This window comes from Protopterus annectens, chromosome 12.part0 (genome assembly GCF_019279795.1).
Source record: "Protopterus annectens isolate FY-2018-M chromosome 12.part0, PAN1.0, whole genome shotgun sequence".
Lineage (NCBI taxonomy): Eukaryota > Metazoa > Chordata > Ceratodontiformes > Protopteridae > Protopterus > Protopterus annectens.
This window is the reverse complement of record NC_056746.1, coordinates 1203994501-1204016779: the sequence shown is the minus strand read 5'-3', so window position 1 is coordinate 1204016779 and position 22279 is coordinate 1203994501. Positions and strand designations below refer to the sequence as shown.

At 42.1% G+C, this 22279-nt stretch overlaps 1 protein-coding gene across 1 annotated transcript in view; it reads left to right on the top strand.

The window, feature by feature from the left end:
* The window catches only part of CDH22 (cadherin 22), a 3413183-nt gene that overhangs the window by 2201518 nt on the left and 1189386 nt on the right, over positions 1 to 22279 (top strand). The window contains exon 8 of the mRNA XM_044090249.1: positions 10198 to 10451. Within this exon, the coding sequence (XP_043946184.1) occupies positions 10198 to 10451 (254 nt within the window). The remainder of the gene's footprint in view (positions 1 to 10197; positions 10452 to 22279) is intronic.

The window sequence follows — 22279 nt, the reverse complement described above, 5'->3', positions numbered from 1 at the left end:
CCCCATTTGCTACTGTTGCATGTGTCTTATTTGTGACATTTCATCCCATGTGCTTTTAGTTTTGCATTTCATTCCCTTATCCTTTGCTGAAGTCCTTGCTCAGAGTCTGCTCATAACAGCACATTATCTACATACAGCAACTTTGATTATCTGTCCTCTCTGATCTGTTTGCTAATGTAGTCCATTACCATTATGAGCTGAAATGGGCTTAGAGCTGAACCCTGATACATACACATACCCACTCCCACTCCAACTCCCACTGAGGACCCCTCTGTGAGTCTGAACACGGTTTGCACTTCAACCATTGGGTTCTTTTGCATAGTGTACACTAATTCTGCCAACATGTTTGGGACTCCATACCCTCACAAGATTGTCCAAATCCGTTTTCTTGGGGTATTTTCATGTGCTTCCTTTATGTCTAGGAATGCCCAGTTGGACTCTCCTCATTTCTATCCTCGTCTCAAATATCTGTCTCACTGCGGACATCGGGTTGGTTGTGCTGCATCATGATCTGAATATGAACTGCTCATCTCCCATCTTACTTTCTACTACTCTACATATTCATTTATCAGTCACCCTCTCCTAAACTTTCATGCAGTGGGTCAGAAGATCGATACTCCTGTACTTCCCACAGCTGTGAATGTCCCCTTTGTTTTTGTTCACTGGAATAGCATGCTTATTCTCTAGCTATCTGAGATATACCTTTCTTTCCATACTGTTATGACTACCCTCTGGAGCCATTTTTCCACTAATGTCCACGTTGCAGTAAGATTTTCTGATTCTTATCCCACTGGGATCCCCCCCTCCATGAGCACCACAGTGTGAAGTGCAATCTCACAGGCAGAGCTCCATGATAAGGTATGAGTCTGGGGGACAATTTTAGCCATGTGCATTCTCCCAAAATGTTAGTGGTTCCAGATATCATTGTCTGAGAAATTCAGAAAAAATGCATAGCTGTGTAAGATTTCTCTGCTGAAAGGAAAAGTGATTGCCATAAAAAAAACATTGCAGTCACCCATTAACTCCTGTGTGAGAACTTACAATCATATAAGATCATGGAAGACACATAGGTGCAGGAGATAATGTGTGTACGTGTGTTATGATGCGTATGTTTCTCTGTGAGTTTGTGAGTGTGCACGTGTGTGTGTGTGTGTGTGTGTGTGTGTGTGTGTGTGTGTGTGTGTGTGTGTGTGTGTGTGTGTGTGTGTGTATGTGTGTGCGTGAGTGCATGCCTTGCCTTGGTGGTCGCACTGGGTATTTAGCTGGGAAACTGCCTTTGTATGTGTGTGTGTATTGAAGTGTGCATGACAGTGAATGAGCGAGTGAGTGCTTTAGTGATTGTAATTATCTATGGGGGACAAATTTGTTTATGGGTAGATGTGTGTTTCTGAGTGTATGGGGATTTCTGGGGCTATGGTTTTGTGTGTGTGTGTGTGTGTGTGTGTGTACGCATGCATGTGTGTTTGTGTGCATGTGTGTGTAACAGAGTGTGTGTGTGTGTGTGTGTGTGTGTGTGTGTGTGTGTGTGTGTGTGTGTGTGTGTGTGTGTGTGTGTGGATGACTGTGTGCATGCTTATGTGTGAGTGTGTCTACAGAGGGCTGCCTTTGCCAGTGCAATGGATGGGCCACTAGTGAGAATACTAATACACTTAGTTCTGACAGCACTAGTGTGAGTTAGTGTGACATTCAGAAACATGTTAATGACATGTTTCTTATAGAGACTAATACATTTTCCCTCTGACATGATAATTGACTGACCTGCATTAGGTAACTGCTGCTAGCAGTGAGCCATTTTCTAAATCCCAGCCAAAGTTTCACATGTGCATCTGCTAACGTGTTTGTTGATTTACTTTGTGGTTATGTAGTTATAGAGCTGAGTACATATACTTATAGCTCTTGATTTGTGCATATAGCTATTCTAATGCACATAGAACCAGTATTTTTTGTATTAAGCTATTGTGAAATGTATTAATACCATTGTTTAAACTTCAGTGATTATTTTGCTTACCCGTTTATAGGTCAAAATGTTTGTTCTATGCAAAAATGACTTTGAAGTGCAACCTCAAATTATCCAAGATTTACAGAGAAAGGATAAGTCAGAAAGTCAGAAAGAAAGAATGACTGAAGAATTGACGAGGTTCCAGAGGTGTCTGAAATATTGTGTGTGGGAACCAAAGCACTTACTCTGGAGGTAATGAGTTAGAAAGATTAGCTAACCAGATGAGAGCACCAGTAATCTTCATGGTTAATATACGAGAAAAAAATGTATTTTGTTTCTGTCTTTTATTCAGCAATAAAGGTATCATCATACTGTTTAAAATAAGACCATAGAAGCATTTTTTGCTACAGAAGATACTGAAGTGAGAGGAGTCTAACTACAGGAGTGTATTATTTGTTTTTTTTTGTTTGTGTTTGTAATGGTTTTGGAGTATGTGAAAGTATTTTGCTTAGTTTTGCTTAGGGTTAGATTACAGGCTAAGGAAGGGGGGTGTATTTAATATTATGCATTGTATGTTGATGCATCCAGTGTGAGTCCATGTGTTTTGTGTAGAGGCAGTATTATAGAAAGTGACTTTATGAAGTAGGATACAGGGATGGGATGAGAGAAAGGGATAGGATTAGGACTGGAACATAATATTAAGGTAATGCAGGGTAGCCAAGCATTCACTGAACTGAAATAGCCTAGACAAATCTCTAGTTTCAAAACCAGTTATAAATATACGTATGATCAGGACTGATAGAATACAGATGCATGCGTAGTTTTGAAGTCAGTTATAAATGTATATGTGTTCCTGTCTGAACTAATAGACATTCAGTCAAGTGTTTCTGAGATGGTATACCTCTTCCATATGCCATTTCACATATGACACATAAAAACCCAAACCAAAGATGTGAACGTTTACCAACATATACATAAAACAACTTAGAGTGATAGATTTATTTCACAGTGGTTGGCACATCTTGAGAATATATTTCCCATCATGCTAAGCAGAGTGACGTCCTTGCCTCCTTCAGGACTACTCTTGATGACTGGATGAGTTCATTCCCAGCCAGATATATTTTTACGTCCTGGAAGTGGTGTGCACCTCTTGAGGCTGGTATTTGCAGGGTGTTCTTCAGAATTACTTGGCTTGCAGCTCCTATGATCCTGTATAACCCCATTCTAAGTTCATCCCTTCTGTTAATAAAGATGTGGCTTTGTGTGGGAGACATTTACAGCTTACTTTGCTGTCTGTTATAATTCCCATTAGATACAAGGTTGAAATGTGCAGTTATCTTAAGTTTGAAGCACAGCAGCTGACTTCTTTCTGCATTTATTCACTTTTACCTTTTTTGTATTTCTTCAGTTGTACAGATATAGTTTACATTGTCTAGTCCTTTTCTCCCCCTTCCTAGAACTATACTTTCCTCCACCATGTTCTTTCATATGTGTCATTGCTATGCAGTCATGTTCTGCCAAAGCTTCCACAATGTGAAGTGCTTCTATTGCTAATATGATTGCTTTCTAGTACTGATACTCATATGTCAGACTTCATTATGTGTGATATAATCAGGGATCTATATATTTTTCCTTGGACTGGTTTGAGGGAATAGGTTAATCATTGTTCCCAATAAAGATGTTGTACTTTCCTTTCATGTCTATTTTCAGTAAACCAGTTTGTTGCTTGATGTTGAATGGACATTTATTATGGTAGTCTGCCGGGATGAACATTTCTGTCATTAACTGGCAAATGCAGATTCCTGTTTTCTGTAATTTAGTGTCCCAGGACAGGAGCTTGAAGATATACCAGAGGTCATTTTTCAGTCACCATTGCATCTGACCAAGGATCACCATCAGTTTTGATCATGTCCTGGATGCACATGCAAGATGTGGGCTTCTACTTCGTCTAGTTTCCACCCAGCAGGTTGAGTACATTCCCTCCAGAATTTAGATAATTTCACACTGATTTAGTGTCAGTGTTCCTTGTCCGGATGCTTTAGAGTGACACTGCCATCTGAGTTGATTAGAAGTCTGTCACTGTGGTTGCAGAATTCCTTTCTGCTATCAAGAAATTTGACTTTGCTTGTTCTTTTACTTCAGAATCCCATTGTTTAGAATATATCTAACATTAAGTTCAAACTCAGTGTAACTGCCTCTGCTGTGCGGTCGAGTGAGCCTGCTTATTAAATCACCACCTCCTATAGTTTGCAGTGAATCTATAGAAGTTGCAGCCTCCTAATATTTAACCAGTGAGCTGTAGAAATCTGAATGACATGAATATTGAATTTATTCCAGCCCTTCACCTCTTCATTTTGGTGTCCACTGCAAGCAGTCTAGGTGAACTTCTTGCAGCCTACATCTGGCCTAATGGTATGTTTAAGAAATTAATGCAATTTCTGCAGCTTACCTCTATTGTGACTTTGATGTTAGTTTCATTTGTTAGCTTATGGTGAATTCTTTTCATTAGTGGTTTTAAGGATGCACCCCCCCACTTGTGATTTAGATTGACAGATAAGAAGACAAGCTAATGTTTGCTGTGGTACACTAGACTATTATCTATTTAATTAATGTGTTATTTACATTAAAAGGCTTTTGTCTCCAATATCTTGAAGAAATTTGCATTTGATCTTGATGTGTTTTGACATTATGTGTAACTTTATCAGCAGATTTATTTCTAAACAGATTGTGCCTTTATAATTTGTTTCCGTATTAAATGACTTTGCAGTTGACAATCTTTCCAGTCAGATGTTCATACTGTCCATATTATAAAAATGTTTTGACTTCTTAATAGCAAACGATCAGCATAGCTATTCACATCTGGTCCTACTGACTTTCTCTCCGATGAATTTGATATGGTTGACCACTAATTTATCTTTGGTCTGCCTTTGAAGTTTGTTATTGTCTTGAACACATTTTCCTTCTACCTTTCAGGATGTTTTCATGGGGTAGTGTCAAGGATAACTAATTTGTCTTTTTATCTCTTTATCTCTTGGCTTCCCCAAGGTTTCGTTTTGAATAATTTGCAGTTTTTAGTAGGCATGCTTTCCATACGTAAAGTTATTTTAGGGATAGGTCTTTGATATCACTGCCATACAAGTCATATGCAAAATATATTGCTCCTTTCAGAGGCAGCTTGATTAATCCTCTGAGTGTTTCACTGCATGAAACGTGGCCATCTCCAGATGGTGCACATCATCATAGCCCTGCTATTTACCAAGACATTATGATGATTCTTCTGAGTCTACACTTGCAACTATTTCAGTCAAAAAATACACATAAATGTCTTGCTTTAGTGAATCTTTAAGTATTCGTGATATTGGTCCCATCAAATGAAGGATCATATGAGGTTAGTAGTCTAATGACCCCAGGCCCCTTACAAGCCAAGCCAAGTTCAGCCCATGTTCCCAAGGGTGTCTGGTTCAAGCAAACACTAAAATCAGCACTTATTGCCCCTGTCCAAGAGGGACACAAGTCTAACCCCTGAGGAGAATTTCTAGTTACCCATCCAATCATCCAAATTACGCTTACATAGGTCCAACGAGGGGCTTTGTTTAACATGAATAGGAAGCTTGTTCCAAAAGTGAGGCCACCTCTGTGAGACAAATCTGTCTCTCAAGCAAGTTCTGTTGATATCCCATACCAGGTTAAGGTCCTTTGAGCAAGTAACCCTTGTGCCATCTGACTTGCGAATGTGCAGCATTTCCATTAATGCTGAGTCAAAGATTGCTCTATATGCAAGGCACAACTCACCTCTGAGCAATCTGTATGACGCAGAGTAAAGTGACAATGATTTCAATCTGTCCACAAAAGACAGATCTTGAAGACCCTGAGGTTTCTTTGTAAGGAACTTTTGTGGTCTGTCCAATTGCTGCAGATGTTTGGAAAGGAGCATACCAAAGGGAGTATTGTACTCTATTATTGGCCTGATGAAGGAAGAGTACAGCAGGGTTATAACCTCTTTTTGTTCTGGAGGCAATGCATTTACTTATGAGATGAGCAATGTAAAATGCCCGCCTAACCACTGTGAAGACATAGCGATTGAAGTTAAGATTGTTGTCAACCTGTGTGCCCAGATCTCTCACCATTGACTGTGTGTTTAGGGTATTGTGATTTATGTTGTAGATTGCAGGAATAACACCCTTGCTGAAGGGGATGATAATGCATTTTTTTTCATTAAGCTTAAGACCGTGACTTTGGCATCAGACATTAGTCTGCATAAGGCCTTCTTGCAGGATGTTGACATTGTTAGGGGTTTCAATGATTGCTCCCCATTTGCAATCATCAGCAAACTTTGTCAGCCACAGTCCTTTAGTGTTAGCCTGTAGTTCAGAGTAGTAGATTCTGAACAGTAAGGGTCCCAGAACTGATCGCTGTGGAACACCACTGGTTATGGGTCTGCTGGAGGAGGTGGAGTCCCCTATTTTGAACATATGAGTTTTATCAGTGAGCCTGTTTGTAACCCACCTGACAACATATGGGTTGATACCAAGCTGGCTGAGTTTATCAATGATGCCTGAGTGGGGGATTGTGTCAAAGGCCTTGGCTAGGTCTAGGTAGGTTGTATGCCTAGATTTGCCCTTGTCTAGGCCTTTGGTGACTATCTCAAAGAGGTCCACCAAGTTTAACAGGCATGATTTCCCCTTGACACGGCCAAACTGGATGGGGTCAAACATTTGGAGATTTCCTATATCTTTGTTAATATGGTCCATGATGATTCATTCCATGGCTTTGCAGATAAGGCTGATATGTAGTTCCTGGGGCCATGGATGCATCTCCTTGTGCAAAGGGATGATAGTAGCTGTTTTCCATTCCGCTGGGATGAAGTCAGTGATTATGCTGTGACTGAAAAGTGTGTCCAATGGTGATGCTAATTCATGTTTTAAACCATGTAGAACACAGGCCAGGATGTTGTCTGGTCCTACAGAGGCTGTATTTTTGGCCTTGGAAAGGGCATTTATGACCTGCTCCTTGGAGGTACTAGGTGGCGAACAGGTGTTAGAGATGCTTTGGGGTATATGTGACAGAGACAGGGGAGTGAAGTTTTTACTGAATCTGCCAGTCAGCAGGTTTACTATATCCACAGGTTCTATATGTGTAGTACCATTAACTATGATTTCAGCACACATCTGGGCCTTGCCATTGAGGTTACGGCTATAACTAAAGAACACCTTGTGGTTATCCTTAGTTAGGGAAGCTAATTTGGATTCATAGTTAGCTATGGAGGACTTCACTAGTAGTCTTATTTACTTGTTTAAATTGAGGAAGGAGTGTTTCCAGTTTTGAGACCATTCTTTCATACTCTTAGACAGCAATTTCTTTCTCCTAGTGTATAGTTTATTAATGGCAGTTGACCACCAGTACAGGTGCTTGTATAAAGCATTGATGTACAACTCTGCATAGCTGTGTGTTCTGTCAGTGGGAGGTGGAGCTATGAAGCTATATATGCCCTCATGTAAGAGATTTTAATTGGCCTTGGAGAAGTTTTTTAGTGTAGTTGTTGTTATGGGGGGGGGGGGGGGGCTTGTGTATAGTTACTTCTAGCGAGACTGATTTGCAGTCAGATCTCACCAAGGATGGCCACACAGTAGGAGTGGTGCAGTAGTCCCCCATGTTAGTGAGGACCAGGTGTCCCAAATGTTTGAGCACCATGTGGGTGTTTCAACCAGCTGGTCCAAGGCATTGGAGTTGACGAAGTCCAGGAACCTTTGAGCAAGTGAATTAGAACACATATAATTTACTGAGTCTATGTATGGGTAATTAAAGTCTCCCATAACCAGGGTGTTTGGTTGTATCTTGATTGGCTCAAGTAGACCCAAGTAGGCTGAGTGGCTTTCCTGATTCATGGAGGGGGTCCTATAGCTGGCAATGACCTGAAGAGGGGTCTTACATACAGTCAATTCACCTGAAGTAATTCAAGGTAATAATGCTGTTTAACCAATCTAGAAGTGTATTTATCTTTAATGAATATTAATACACCACCTCCTTTAGTTCTCACACCTTCAGTTTATGGTCTGAACGTGTGGAAGGAAATGTAACCTGGTATAGATGGGTTGCTCTCTGCAGCCTTAAACCAGGTCTCACTGACTGCACAAATGTCAGCATCTTCCAGGGTGAGGACTACTTCCAGTGAGTGCAGTTTCTGCTTTAGACTCCCAGCATTTAGTAGCATTAACCTTAAGGTTGCTTTTAGAGGTTATTTTTACATCTGGAATTTTGTTCTTGTGACATTGCCTAAAAAAGTCACTATGGGGCTGGCAAGAACCTTAGCCAGTAACTGAAATCCCAGGGGTACCACCCCTGGAAAAGCATCGAGATCTGTCGACCATGTCATCCCAGGCTGACAGATACTGGATCCCCTTTGAATGATACCAAAAACTAAGCCAATTGTGGAAGTCAATCATGTTTTGTTTATATTGATGTATCATCCTAGGCGAAGGTAAAATGCTGCTTAAGGGTAGGAATATACCTGCCTAAGACAAATAATCAGAGAGCTTAGTCATATCTCTCTTCATATAGGCCACTGAGGTACATCTCAAGTCAGTCACACCAACATGGACTATGACGGAGTCATAATAGTGCCTGTTGTTGAGAGACTTGAGAGCATGTGTGGTGTGGCAGATCCTGGCACCTGACAGACAGCTTACTGTGACCTTTTCCTTATCCAACTTAGTGAGAGGGCCATAGGTTTGTCTCACAATTGAGTCACCTGTGACTAAGATGTTTGTTTTTCCTGTCATGCATTAGGTCTTGACTGGTGAGACAATGATGTGTGATATATTATGTGTACTATGTACTGCAGGGGATGTATTATGTGAAGCATGCTTGTGTTTGTGTTTAGGAGGTCTCTGATGTTTAGTTAAGCTTTTTGTAATGACCTCTGCATATGTAGGTCTATGTGTTGCTGGTTTGGTAGGTGCAGGAGGTGAGGTGTGCATGTTGACAACCTGCTTACTATCACATCAACTGACTGGTAAGCAAGAGAGCCTGGATTCTAGGTTCCTGATAGAGATGCATCTCTCATATAATAAATTTCAGTGGACTAGAAGAAGTGAGCTGTCAGTGTACCTGAGGCAGTTGCTACATTGCCTCACGATGCCCATGTCAATGAGGCTAGCTGGAGAAACTGTGGGAAATTGTCCATCTATAATGCTAGGTAAGTTGATGTGGTGAGAAAACAGGGAAAAGATAGGAGGGACCAGGTAAAGTAGAGGACAGGAGAAGTGGACAAAAAGTATAAAGGGCTAGTGCATCAGATCTGTGTTGGTACCTCAGAAGCTTCACTGAATGTTATCACCTGTCAGTGAGGGACAATTATGAGAACTCACCGGTTCTGGTTCATTACATCCTGGAAAGGCTAATCTGTTCTGCCTCTTTCAAATTACAGGGGTCCTAAGGTGCACCATGAAACTCTCTGGTTATTTTCTTATTCAGTTTGGCTCCACTGGAAACCCCTCTGCCCACAGCTGAGGAATAGTCCACTCAGATCGATTCAGTGAATCTCTCAAAATACACTTCTTTCGTTTCACTTTTCACTGTTTGACTATCATTTATTTAGCTGGCTAGTTTCTACTTATCCTGCTCTGCATTTTAAATTATCTTGTTTTTTTTTTCTGTTTTTTCCATTTCCCTGCTGAGCATTTTGTGTCATTGTATTTCATTCTGCACTTTTATTTTGATATGCTCGGTGAGCAACCACAAACATAATCTTGAACTTGAGCCTGGATAAATCAATACCACAGGAAATGAATACCATTTTGAATACCAGTTTGATATCAAAAAGAAATGTTTAGTATTTGTCCAAAAGTTGTTTGTATCTGGTATTTTCTTTAAAACATGAATACATTAATTTCTGGTTAGGTTCTATCAGCTGTTTAAATACTGATGTAGACAATAATTCCTTCATTGACAGTCTGTTTATTCAAAAATTAAGTTAATGGGAATGGTACTGAAAAAAATCTCGACAATGTTAAGGCTTGAAAGAGTACAGAGTGGGGAATTTGTTACAGCGGTATTAGAGGGGCACTGACCGCTATAGACATAACAAAATATTAAATGTGCTAACTTCCCTGCCTAGTTTAGACTGCATTTTCTTCAGTGACAATAAATTGATTATGTAGTTGTACCAACAGTAGTTAAAACGTTGTCTTTTTGATCTTTGAAAAAATATTGTCTACCTTTCGCAAGTCTAACTGATATCTTGCTGTACTGTTATGCAGCCCTTGGACTATGAGAGCAAGAAGATACACAGTGTGGTTATAGAGGCCCTAAATAAGTACGCTGATCCCCGGTTTGTAGATCTTGGCACATTCCAGGACCAGTCCATTGTGAGGATTACAGTGACGGATGTGGATGAGCCCCCTGTATTTAAGTACCCATCACAAGTTATTGACGTGCAGGAGGATGTCCGAGTTGGCACTGTAATTGGAGTCATCACAGCTCAAGATCCCGATGTGGCTAACAGCCCAGTCAGGTAAGATTAATGATCTGATTTCTTTTCTTAATGTATAAATGCTGAATCGACCGGTGCCCTTACAATGGTATTGATTTCTGTTTTTTCCAAGAGTGAAATTATTAACACAGCTCATCAAGAATAACCTCTTCTCAGTGCGGGGGAGACAGTGACTTGGATATGTTTCATATACTGAGACAAGAAGTAAAACAATAACAGCAGAATTGCTTTGAGCCATTCTAACAAGAAAAGTATTACCCCACAGATGTAATGTTGCTAAGGTCAAACTGTGGAAATAATTCTATTTCTTGAACAATCACACACGAATGTGCTGAAATACCACTTTTAAAAGAAAATGTACATATCACTCATGCTGCCTTGATAAAGGAAAGTTTACAGAAATATTTGTATAGATATTTATTTTCTGTTTTGCCTGGATTTTTCTGCTGAAGTCTGATTGCATCTGATGTGGAACTTTTGCATTAATATTTTTTCTTTTTTTGGTATTCACTCTAGGGTAAATACATATGATACCGCTTGGGAATCTGACTGCTTCTGATTATTAGACACTCCAGTTTTGGTGTACTGGAAATGAAAGCTTGTCTGTTGGTCTGCATGCATTATAAAACACATCTGGTATTATGCAGTCATAAGCTATTATGCCAAGAAATCTGTAGCTTTCCTATGGCAACCAAGACAAAAGGAGGTTAGTTTGTAAAGATAATTATGTATAAGCTGTTTAGAACCAACGAATATTACCCACAATGGGTGGAGAAGAACTGTAACAATTTAGAAAGAATGCTATCTCAAACTTATTAAGTGCTTCTCTATCTAACCAGCTGTGACTCAAAATGAATATGTGAGTAACCCAAAAACTAAAACATTAGAATTAGATTACTTTATCAACCATCATCAAGCCACCTCAAATCTTTAAATAAAGTTATTTTGCTATATACTTCCTCAACTATAGTGCCACACTTAGCTTTTACAGGAGTATTTTAATTGTAATCCAAACTGGAGCCTTAAACAAAATATACAGCTTTTAGCTCTTACAGGGAGATTTATTCCTCACAGCTATCATTAGTATCTCTCAGATGCAATTAAATTACTGATAAGTATCACTTTTGAGTAAATTTACAACTGCCCTGAAAGCAACAATCCCCATCTGTTGACTCACTCATGCATGCATGCTAAACATCTTTTCTGCAAGGGAAAATGTCTTCTTGGTACATCACATGGCAAAGGACATTTAAATAAAGTAAACAAATCCATTTATACAGCATACTTGTAAGCAGACTGGCCCTACCTAATAAATCAGACAGATTGTGTATATCACCTTACAGGATTTTCTTGGCATTTATTTTCCCCTTGCAGAGGAAACTGTTCAGAAGCAGTCAACTTACGAAGAGGTCTCTTGGAAGACTTCAAATCATTCAAAGGTACCCTGCCCCATTAATACCAAAAGTAAAGTTAGGCTATGCATCACACAAGTCAGCTTGTTGACAACTCTGTCAGAAGAATCAAAAACTGAACTGACTGTCAGCAATTATGTAACTACAGGTAACTAATAAAGATACTTGATTTAAAGCAAAATGCAGCAAATGTTTTATTGAAAGCAAACGCTAATTCTAGGCAACAAAAACAAAAAAGTGTATCCCTACTAGAAATATTAACAGTTTCAGAATAGACAATTTAGCTGGTAGAACATGTGATGGAAGTTCAATTAATCCTTCCTACTGCCATCAAATTATATGTGACACACAATAGCTATAGTCTTATATTCACATTGGTGCCACCAATTATACAAGATCAGTAGGCTTCAAAAACCCACCAACATTCATATCAAGTAATGTGTGAGGTGCAGCTGGCTTCAACAGTATATAATAAATTTGCATTGCTGCCTTGGGTAATAGCCAATATCTGCCATACACAAATAAGCTTTATAATTGTATAACTATAGCATTATGCTCACCTCAGTCTGAGCCCATATCCTACTAGTGGAATCTTACTAGAAGTATTTGAAACCTATGTGCGCATGTATAAATACAGACACACACACTCACAGACACAAACACACACTCACACACACACACACACACACACACACACACACACACACACACACACATGCCCGCGCACACACACACACACACACACACACACACACACACACACACACACACACACACACACACACACACACACAGGCACGTTCACACACGCACACATGCACATTCACCAGCCACAAATAATTGATATTGATAATAAAACATTAAAACTGAAATATAAATTTAAGGAGAACATGTTGTAAAAATGAGATAATCTAGCAGCTTTAAACCGGAACAAGAAAAATACAAAATCAATGTGTTTAAAAGACAGATGGTTAAGGAATACATCTATGGAATAGCTTATTTGAACCTGTCGCTCTCCAATTAGCTGGAGATGCCTTTAATTTGTATCTACCCTTGACTTAAATATATAAAAAGTGCTTAAATAACTCAACTGGCAAAATGAAATCCAATCTGAGCAGTCAAGAAATGCAGTATACTTTCTAAGCACTAGAATCGTCTGATGATTGATGAATAAAATGCTTTAGCTTAGTTTTAAAAGAGAATATTGCCTTTCCACACAAAGCAGTTTTGCACTCATTTTTTCCATTTTATGCATTTCACATGTTGCAATATTTACAACCACATCTTATAAAGTATTTATGATAGCCTGCAAATTCTCAAACTGTGCATTTTTTTTTACATTTGACAGTTTGCTAGCTGACACATTTGCAACTGCTTTCATACTGTGTGAGTACGAGCTGGTCACAAGTATGCTGTTAAGGGCATCAATTTCTCTGATTACAGCACTCTCTTCCTGAGAATCAGTGAGGAACATTTCTTCACCAAAAATGTGATGCATATGCAACACTCTTGCACAAAACCTTTATTCATCAAACAGTGTGCTAACTAAGGGGGTGGGGGGTCTTTTCACAAATGAAAAGCATGTATTTGTAAAGGTTCAAACTTCAGCATTAAAGACATTTCTACAGATTCAGCAAGCCCTTCATGGTGTGCAGGACTAGTGCAGGAGCTCCAGCAGGCAATATGTCCACCATGCGATCCAGGAATTAGCTGCAGGGACGTACACGAGCGCTACTGCAGTAGTCCTGCATGGACGTGGCTCCAGTATGCAAATTACCCCATCTGCAGGTGAAAAACATGCAAATGAGGTGAATTTGCATACCAGGAAGCTGACAGCCGGGCGTGCAGGTCTAGTGTAAACTGCAGAAATGTACTCGGTTAGTAACCGAGTACATTTCTGCAAACTACAAAATGGAGTCATGACAGCTCCAAATAAAGGATGTATATAACATGTAAAGCATGCAAATGGCCAGATATATGGCCATTGGCATGGAAAACAGTTACAAAAATAAGTTTAATTTTTTTTTTAGCCAATTTCAGCTGTTTAAGCATAGGGCAGTGGCACGCAAATGGGATCGGGCGAAAAAAAAAAAAAAAACTGAAATAAGCATTCTAACCAAAATCACTATTTTGCCATTATACTCAGTGGCTGGCAGAAGACAACATGACCAGTGAATAGTGGTTGCTAAGGGGGAAGGCTCAGTGTGGGACCTGTAACTATGCATCAGCAGGCAATCCTATGCAAATGAGGGGAATGATATGGAATCCAAGGTTTCCCCTCAATGCTAGTGAGCACCCAACAGTGTAAGTGCAGGAATAGCTTGGTGCAAGCCTAGGAGTTAGCTGACATCATAGGGCAGGTGTCAGGCATACTGTATGTGGAATGGAGCCCTGTGGCTCAGGCTTGCCCTTACTTAGCAGAGCTAAGCAAGGGGTTGTGTCTGAGGCTGCCTAGCACTCTTTACATCGCTTAAGCGGTTGTGTGTGCCACGCACCAGGTTTTAAAGGAAAAAAAAAAGTAAACCAGGAAATAGCAGCTCTGTGCACATTTGAGCATAGTGTTTGTGCGGTGCTCCCCCGGGCTTAAACAGGAAGGCAATGGGAAGGGAAAACAGCAGTGCTGGCAGGTGAAATGTATCAAAATCATCCCATTACACAAACTGCAGACCAGACCAGCCCAAAACACTACTATAAACTTTGCAAACACCTTTCACTCTGTTTTTTTGCACATACTGTACTCCACCGGTGTATACAAGCAGGGACATTTTAACAAACAAAAACAACAAAATAATAGGGGCTGCAGTAGCCATCATACATCAACATGTGGAAGAGGCTGAGGGTGGTGAGGATGAGAATGCTGTCGATCAACCCACAGTGAAGAGATGGAGAAGAGTGTACAGACCCAGGTGAACCTACCAGGGGCTACATGAGCTGGAGAGAGTGAAGTGCTATAGGGTGGACAGGGACCTCCTACAGCAAATTGTTGAGCTGTGCCAGCCACACCTGACACACCGATCTAACAGAGGGGAACCCATCCCAGTGGATACAAAGGTATGTGTAGGCCTAAGAATACTAGCCACAGGTACCTTCCAATAGCCAAATGGGGATATCATGGGGATCTCACAAGCATCAGCATCCAGGGTACTCCACCAGTTCCTGGATGCCATGTCAGCACATGCCGGTGAGCAAGTATACTTCCCCAACACCTGTGAGGCGTTGGCCAGCAATATGTGTCTCTTCCACCAAATAGCAGAATACCCTGAGGTAGTAGGTGCTATAGACTGCACGCACATACACATCAAAGCACCACCCGGTGAGTGGGGTATGGTCTACATCAACTGCAAGGGCTTCCCCTTCATCAACTGCCAGGTCATGTGCAATGCCCAAGGCCCTGGAAGCTATCACGATTCCCACATCTGGCATCTGACGCAGCTGTACCAGAGATTTACCAATGGGGACATCCCTCACGGTCACCTAGTGGGGAATGCTGGTTATGCACTGAAGCCGTGTCTGATGACACCCATCAGAAATGCACACACATCCAAACAAGAACTCCATAATGAGAGACACGCAGAGACCAGAATTATAATAGAGCATGTTTTTGGGATGCTCAAGTCATGGTTCTGGTGCTTGAACACATCCGGTGGAGCCTTGCAGTACTCCCCAGCTACAGGTACTCAAACTGTCATCATATGTGCCATGCTACACAATATGAGCCTGCAGAAACAGCTGCAGCAGGAACAGCACGGGGCAGGGCCACACAGCCCCCCACAATTGCCAAGGCCTGCACAGGCACAGAGTGCCTCAGAGGAGGAACAACCTGAGTCTTCCCCTGTAGGCAGAAGGAGGTGTGCCAGTATGCCCTGGCTTTGGCAAAGAGGCAACGCATAGCACATACACTGACACAGGAGGGACCCAGGGAATGACACCTCTCTCTGACTCGTACATACAGTAAAAGGGATGCCAAACATGACACTACCTGTGCTCAAACATGTATTGGCAGTGTACTATGTGCATGCAACATAGGCAGCCCTCCAGCACTATCCTCAATACTGGCACATCCACAAGGTAAGTCACTCTTCTTAACAATTGCCAAACAGAGTAGTATGTGTTATTACTTGTATCTACAGTATGGTCTACAGTATGGATGTGAGCATGCAAGGGAATCAGGTGGCTGAATGGGATGCCAGCAGATAGTAGACACTTATAGTGGCAGAATGTGATCTGTAACAAATGCTGGTATCACCATAGTAGTCAGTATTACACATGGTGACAAAACCCACTGCAGGAAATGTGCTGGGCAACATGTGTGTCCATATGACACACACATGCCAGTCAGGGAGGTTCACATACCCAACAACAGTCTTAGCCAGCAGGACTGGTGTAGACAAACACAAAGAAAGGCCGTGCTAAGGCCTCTGAATGATGGTTATGGGTAATCCCCCCCAGGCCTACACAGACAGACTACATCATGTCAGGCAGTGGGATGTTAGTTCTGAAGGGTAAGAAGTCAGAAACTGATATGTAGGTCAATCAAACCTAAGACCTGTAGTACACTGATATGCCTCTAGTCAGCATGATAGGTTACAATACAGAATGAAATGGAGTACCTGAAATACCAGTACAGTCATAGCAAATGTGTACAAGTGTCAGGTGTGCACCCCAATCCTATGTAGAAATGTAGAAACAGTCAGATGTGCCCCCCAGTCCTGTGTAGAAATGTAGAAACAGTCAGGTGTGCCCCCCCTTCCAATCCTGTGTAGAAATGTGGAAACAGTCAGGTGTGCCCCCCCAATCCTATGTAGAAATGTAGAAACAGTCAGGTGTTCCCCACCCCCAATCCTATGTAGAAATGTATTAACAGTCTGGTGTGCCCCCCAATCTGATGTAGACACATTGTAACAGTCAGGTGTGCCCCCCCCCAATCTAGGGTAGAAATGTAGTAACAGTCAGGTGTGCCCCGCCCCGCGCAATCCTATGTAGAAGTGTAGAAACAGTCAGGTGTGCCCCCTCAATCCTGTTTAGAAATGTAGTAACAGTCTGGTGTGCCCCCCCCACCCAAGCTGATGTAAACACATTGTAACAGTCAGGTGTGCCCTCCCAGTCCTATGTAGAAATGTAGTAACAGTCAGGTGTGCCACCCCTCCAATCCGATGTAGTCATATAGTAACATGTCTGTGTAGGTATAATACCAGTGGAGCACAGATGACCTGAGGTGGCCAAGATAGCAGAATAGATTGTAGCATTTGTACAATATGCAGGTATGTGTGTGTGTTAGGTTGGTGTGTGTTTCATATTGTGTGAGAGTGGTCAGCATGTATGCATGTTGAGGTTTGACCTGGTGGCCATTGCCCACTGCTGCCTATGACAGGGCCAAGTCCTCACAACTGCAGTGCCAAAGACAATGCTTCCCAGTATAACACATTCTAGCATTAAGCCATTATAAATGTATGGCGGTAATATGTGTCACCATCTGGAAGATGGACATTGCATGACTGTTGGGCTAGATATACAAGCAGTACACAGGGAAAAGTACCCCAGACATACAGTGTATAATGTGTAACCATGAAACAAACACACCCTAGGAATTGAACATACAGGTATGCATCACATTATCTGGGCTTGTAGTAAGGAATACCAATTTCGTCTGGCCGAACACTTGCAGATCACAAAGGTGATAGGACTGATGTATCGAGAAACAGCTGATGTCCCTGCATAAGCCAGCATAACTGGAATGTCCCATGCATATCTGTGAGTCAGATGCAAGTAGTGTCCATAGCACACATGCACCCAGCTCACCCAACCACCACCCACAGGTACCTCTCCAGTCTTATTCCTGCTGTTGGGAATGGATGCAATATGACCCACACCTGTGTATGGCAATAGCGTAAGAATGCAGCATACAGTGCAGGTGTGTCCCTAGCTGTAAGCAGCACCCTGCCAGCATCCACACCACCTGATCAATACTGATAGAAAGTATTGGCATGAAGACCTAGCACACCTACCCTGTCACCCCAGGGGAATATACTGTATGGCAGTCTGGTACTGTAGGACAGACAGAATGCAATGGCCTGCTACAGCTGGCCTGCATCACCACCAAATGACCTACAGGCCTCTACCAAAGGCCTGCATCTCACCTGTACTGCCAATGTATGTTATGTCATGGACACCCAATTAACAACATAACACACTCCACATAACCCATATGCAAGGTCATGTGGACAAACCACAGTAACATGTCCACCATGTCCCACTGCATGAACTGTGGACCAACACCAAAACACAGCTGTGATGAGGTGATAACTACAGAGAAAGTATCAGAGAATGTTTGCATAATGTATGGAAGAGGATAGAATAATAGAGGGGGGGGTGGTAGCATGGGCAGTATGGAATGTGCAAAGTCCGAAACACAGCTGTGTGCACATACTACCCATGGCTGCAAACACAAAAATGGGTGGCTACAAACCTGCCCATACACCACAATAGGAGTAATGTACTGACTTATGACCCCTGCCTTTGGGTAACCTGTGTGAATCTGTACAGCTGTGAGGTATTGCTACACCAAGATAAAGCTATACTGTCACATTTATGGATGTACAAGTATGGGATCCCCTGCCATCACTGTACCAAGCTGCTGAACTGGTTACACAGACCCAGCAGCAAGTGTCTGCAGCTCCCCCTCCAGAATGGCATAACTTTCCTGGGATATGTAGATGATCGACCACAATACTGGACACAGTTGCATTCACCCTGTGTTCCCCAGGACATCACTGCAAGCAAAAATGTCTACCTGACAGTACTTGAGGACATAAAACATCACAGTGTATAACAGTACACATGTCTGAGTATCTCTGCTAACACCAGTACCATGTAGCAGAAGCAGCACAGATACAATCATCTACAGTACCCACTATCCCTTGCACAGTTTGACCCCATTTTGCCAACTGATCTACAGATATCCTGCAGAAACAGTTTGCTAGCTGTAGGTGTAGAACACAAAGGTCTGCACTGGTGTGCAATCTACCTGGAATGGATCCACAAATTCAATACAGAAGGACATACTGGACATGCTCACACTCTTAAACAAATGAACACATGTCTGCCAACAACAGTCGACCATACATATCTGACAGTTGCAGATGTTAGTGCATATACTCCTCAGTATGCACCAGTCATGCTTTGCACACATATTGGATAGGAATACACACATATATTCAAGGACAACACACTATAATATGCCAAAAGTACATATACATAGATGTGTGGAAGAGAGTGACAGTGACAAAGAGCCTACCATCATGAGGCCTGTCCCACCCAGCACACAGTCAAAAGGCTACAACCACATGATGTGCAAATGACACTCACCATAGAAATTAGCCACTGGTATCCCTCAACATTAAAGACTGTATGGTGCTAGTGCTAGCTGTGCAACATGACTGTACAAGACAGGAGTCATCTAGCAGTTGTATACAGGTACCTGCAGAATATAAACCTGTGTGCACCTGAGTGTGGTGTGTCTACCTCTAGATGAATGGGTTATGGCCCATGCACACACACTGCCCTCTCCATAACAATACTATGGCAAGCCTGCTGATGTCAGTCACTGTTAAATACAGCTTAGGGGAAGGAATAGCCCAGTAATCTCTGTGGCTCATCTTTTAACTGCGTAATGCTGTAGTGTTATAAACTAGTTAGGTAGGAGTTCTAATACCAGACATGGGAATTGTGTATGTGTGTGTGTGTGTGTGTGTGTGTGTGTGTGTGTGTGTGTGTGTGTGTGTATGTCTGTGCTGATGTCATTCACTTTGAAATACACCTTTGGGGAAGGAATAACCAGTTAATCTCTGTGGTGCAGCCTATAACAGTATAATGCTGTAGTATGATATAGTAGTTCGGTGGGGGGTTTATTTCCAGACATGGCAAGTGTGGATGTTTGTGTGTGTCTTTGTTTGTCTGTGTTGGTTGCAATACCTTTGAGGCCATTCATAGTCACTACAACCTCCATTGACCTACTTTGGCAAGCCTGCTGATGTCATTCCCAGTGAAATACACCTTTGCTGAAAGAGTACTCAAATAATCTCTGTGGTGCATCCTATAACAGCATAATGCTGTAGTGTGATATAGTAATTTGGTAGGGGTTCTATTCCCAGACATGGCAAGTGTGGATGTGTGTGTTTGTCTGTGTAGGGTGCAATACTTTTAAGGCTATTTACAGTCACTATAACCTCCATTGACCTACTTTGGCAAGCCTGCTGATGTCATTCCCAGTGAAATACACCTTTGGGGAAGAAGTAATCCAGTAATCTCTGTGGCACATCCTGTAACTGTATAATGCTGTAGTGTGATAAACTAGTTAGGTAGGAGTTCAAATCCCAGACATGACAAGTGTGTGTGAGTGTCTGTGCTTGCAATTCGTATCCTGTGTGGAGCTGGCTGTGAGTGTGTAACAACTGGACTCATTGTGAAGTGGGTTTTGCAAAATTCTTATATGGTGGCCATATTATATGTCACAATGTCCACCTTACAAGGATAACAGATGTCAAATAGCCAAGAGGCTGGGGTGCCAATCCACACTCCTGCATGTGACATCAAGGCCTGGTGAACAAAGTAAGCAACCCTTGTATTACCCAGAGAACACTCTCAACCCATGTCTCATACACAAATACACTTGCCTAGGCAACAACCACTATGTTGGTAGTACCCTGCATATTGCCCACAGATGGCACGTAATTGCAGACAATGCACTTTCACTATGTTCCCCATTGCACGCCTGCAACAACTGTGGTGCCACCAAATGTGACCCACAAAGGATATACCAAGCCTTAAACACATGCCCTGTATGAAAAGATGCCATTGACACCAGAGAATATCCGTATCATGCTATCAGTGAAGGTGCAGGATCAACCTGGTGTCCATTACCAGTTCCCACCACATGAGGCCACGACTGGCACATATGATAACAATCTGTGTATACAACATGGGCCAGACACCCCACATACAGTTCCACATGTCACTGTACATGCATGCTGGACATGTGCACATCCCAGACACCTTCCATGTCATGGACTATAGAACACATACATGGTAAGCATTGCACAGCACTGGCCACACACAATAGTAACCCAGGTGACTGGATGGTGAATGCAGTACCCCCTGTGTGGGCCTATCCAGACACTACACCCCTGAGCCACACTGCAGGCCATTGTTATGTGGCCTGAGGCCAAGGTATACCCTTCATCTAGCCATGTATAGCCTTATGGCACAGTCAGCCACTACACACCCATGAAGCAATGCACCCATGCATGTCAGTACTGGCACCCTATGTCTGTGTGTGTGCTGTATGATGCTTTTGACTACATTCACACTGACTACAACTTCCATTGGCCTACTGAAGCATGCTGTCTGATGTCAGACACCTTCACATACCTTTTTCCCATATAACCTCTGGATAACCCCTGTGGTGCATGTGCTACCTGAGTATTACTGTATTGTGGCAAACTAACTAGTTAGGAAGTGTATTCCTGATCCTGACAAGTATGTCAATGTGTGTGAGTCCCTGAGAGAGTGTGGCTGTGTTGACATTGACACCTGTTCATGTGGACAGGCACGTGTACTACATCTACCGTATTGCTACTATATCACTGTTGCAGATGTCACTCACCATCACATATATCTTTGGACAGCTCCCCAACATGTAATCTATGTGGCACATGCAAGAACTGCAAAGACATGTGATAGCAATACATAGTCAGGGATTGAAACCCCCCACACACACAGGCGTGTGCCACAGACATACTTAGGTTTTACTCCCCCATCCCCTCCCTGACTTACTTTGTCTCTGTCTGTCTCTCTCACTCCCTCTCTGGTGGATGTGGAGAAGTATACCTGCTTTGCTTAGGCAGCAGCTTGTGTTTTGTAAGTGATGCTCATGATCAGCTGATGGCCTCTGCATGAATTTCAGTCCTCCTCTAGCTGATTGCATGTGGAACAGCTGTGGTAACATTCCCTTAGCCAATTGCATGGAAACACACACTAATATCTAGGAACATCATGTTGGTATTGGGCCTTTTCATTCACTGTGAGCAGGACCTAGATCTGGTATTTGGCAAACATCATCACAGATGGTTTTGGGATTTACCTCTAACACTAACAACATACACTGTGGAAAAAGGCCAACAGACAGGAGGGGGATGTGCCAGACATGACTACAGAATGTAAGTGTTGCTATTCTGCATTTGGAGTAATGTCGGTTTAACAGGGTGTGTGTGTACATATGGCTGGTCTACATGATTTAATACCTGTCGTGACAGTGCTATGTTTTTGAGGAGACTCCAATATGTAGGGTCATCTGCAGACTGGTCAGTGTTTGGAGCACTTTGTTTTTTGTGTTACTCACAAACCACCTATCTGAGAAATGCAGAAGCATAGTGTAAAGAC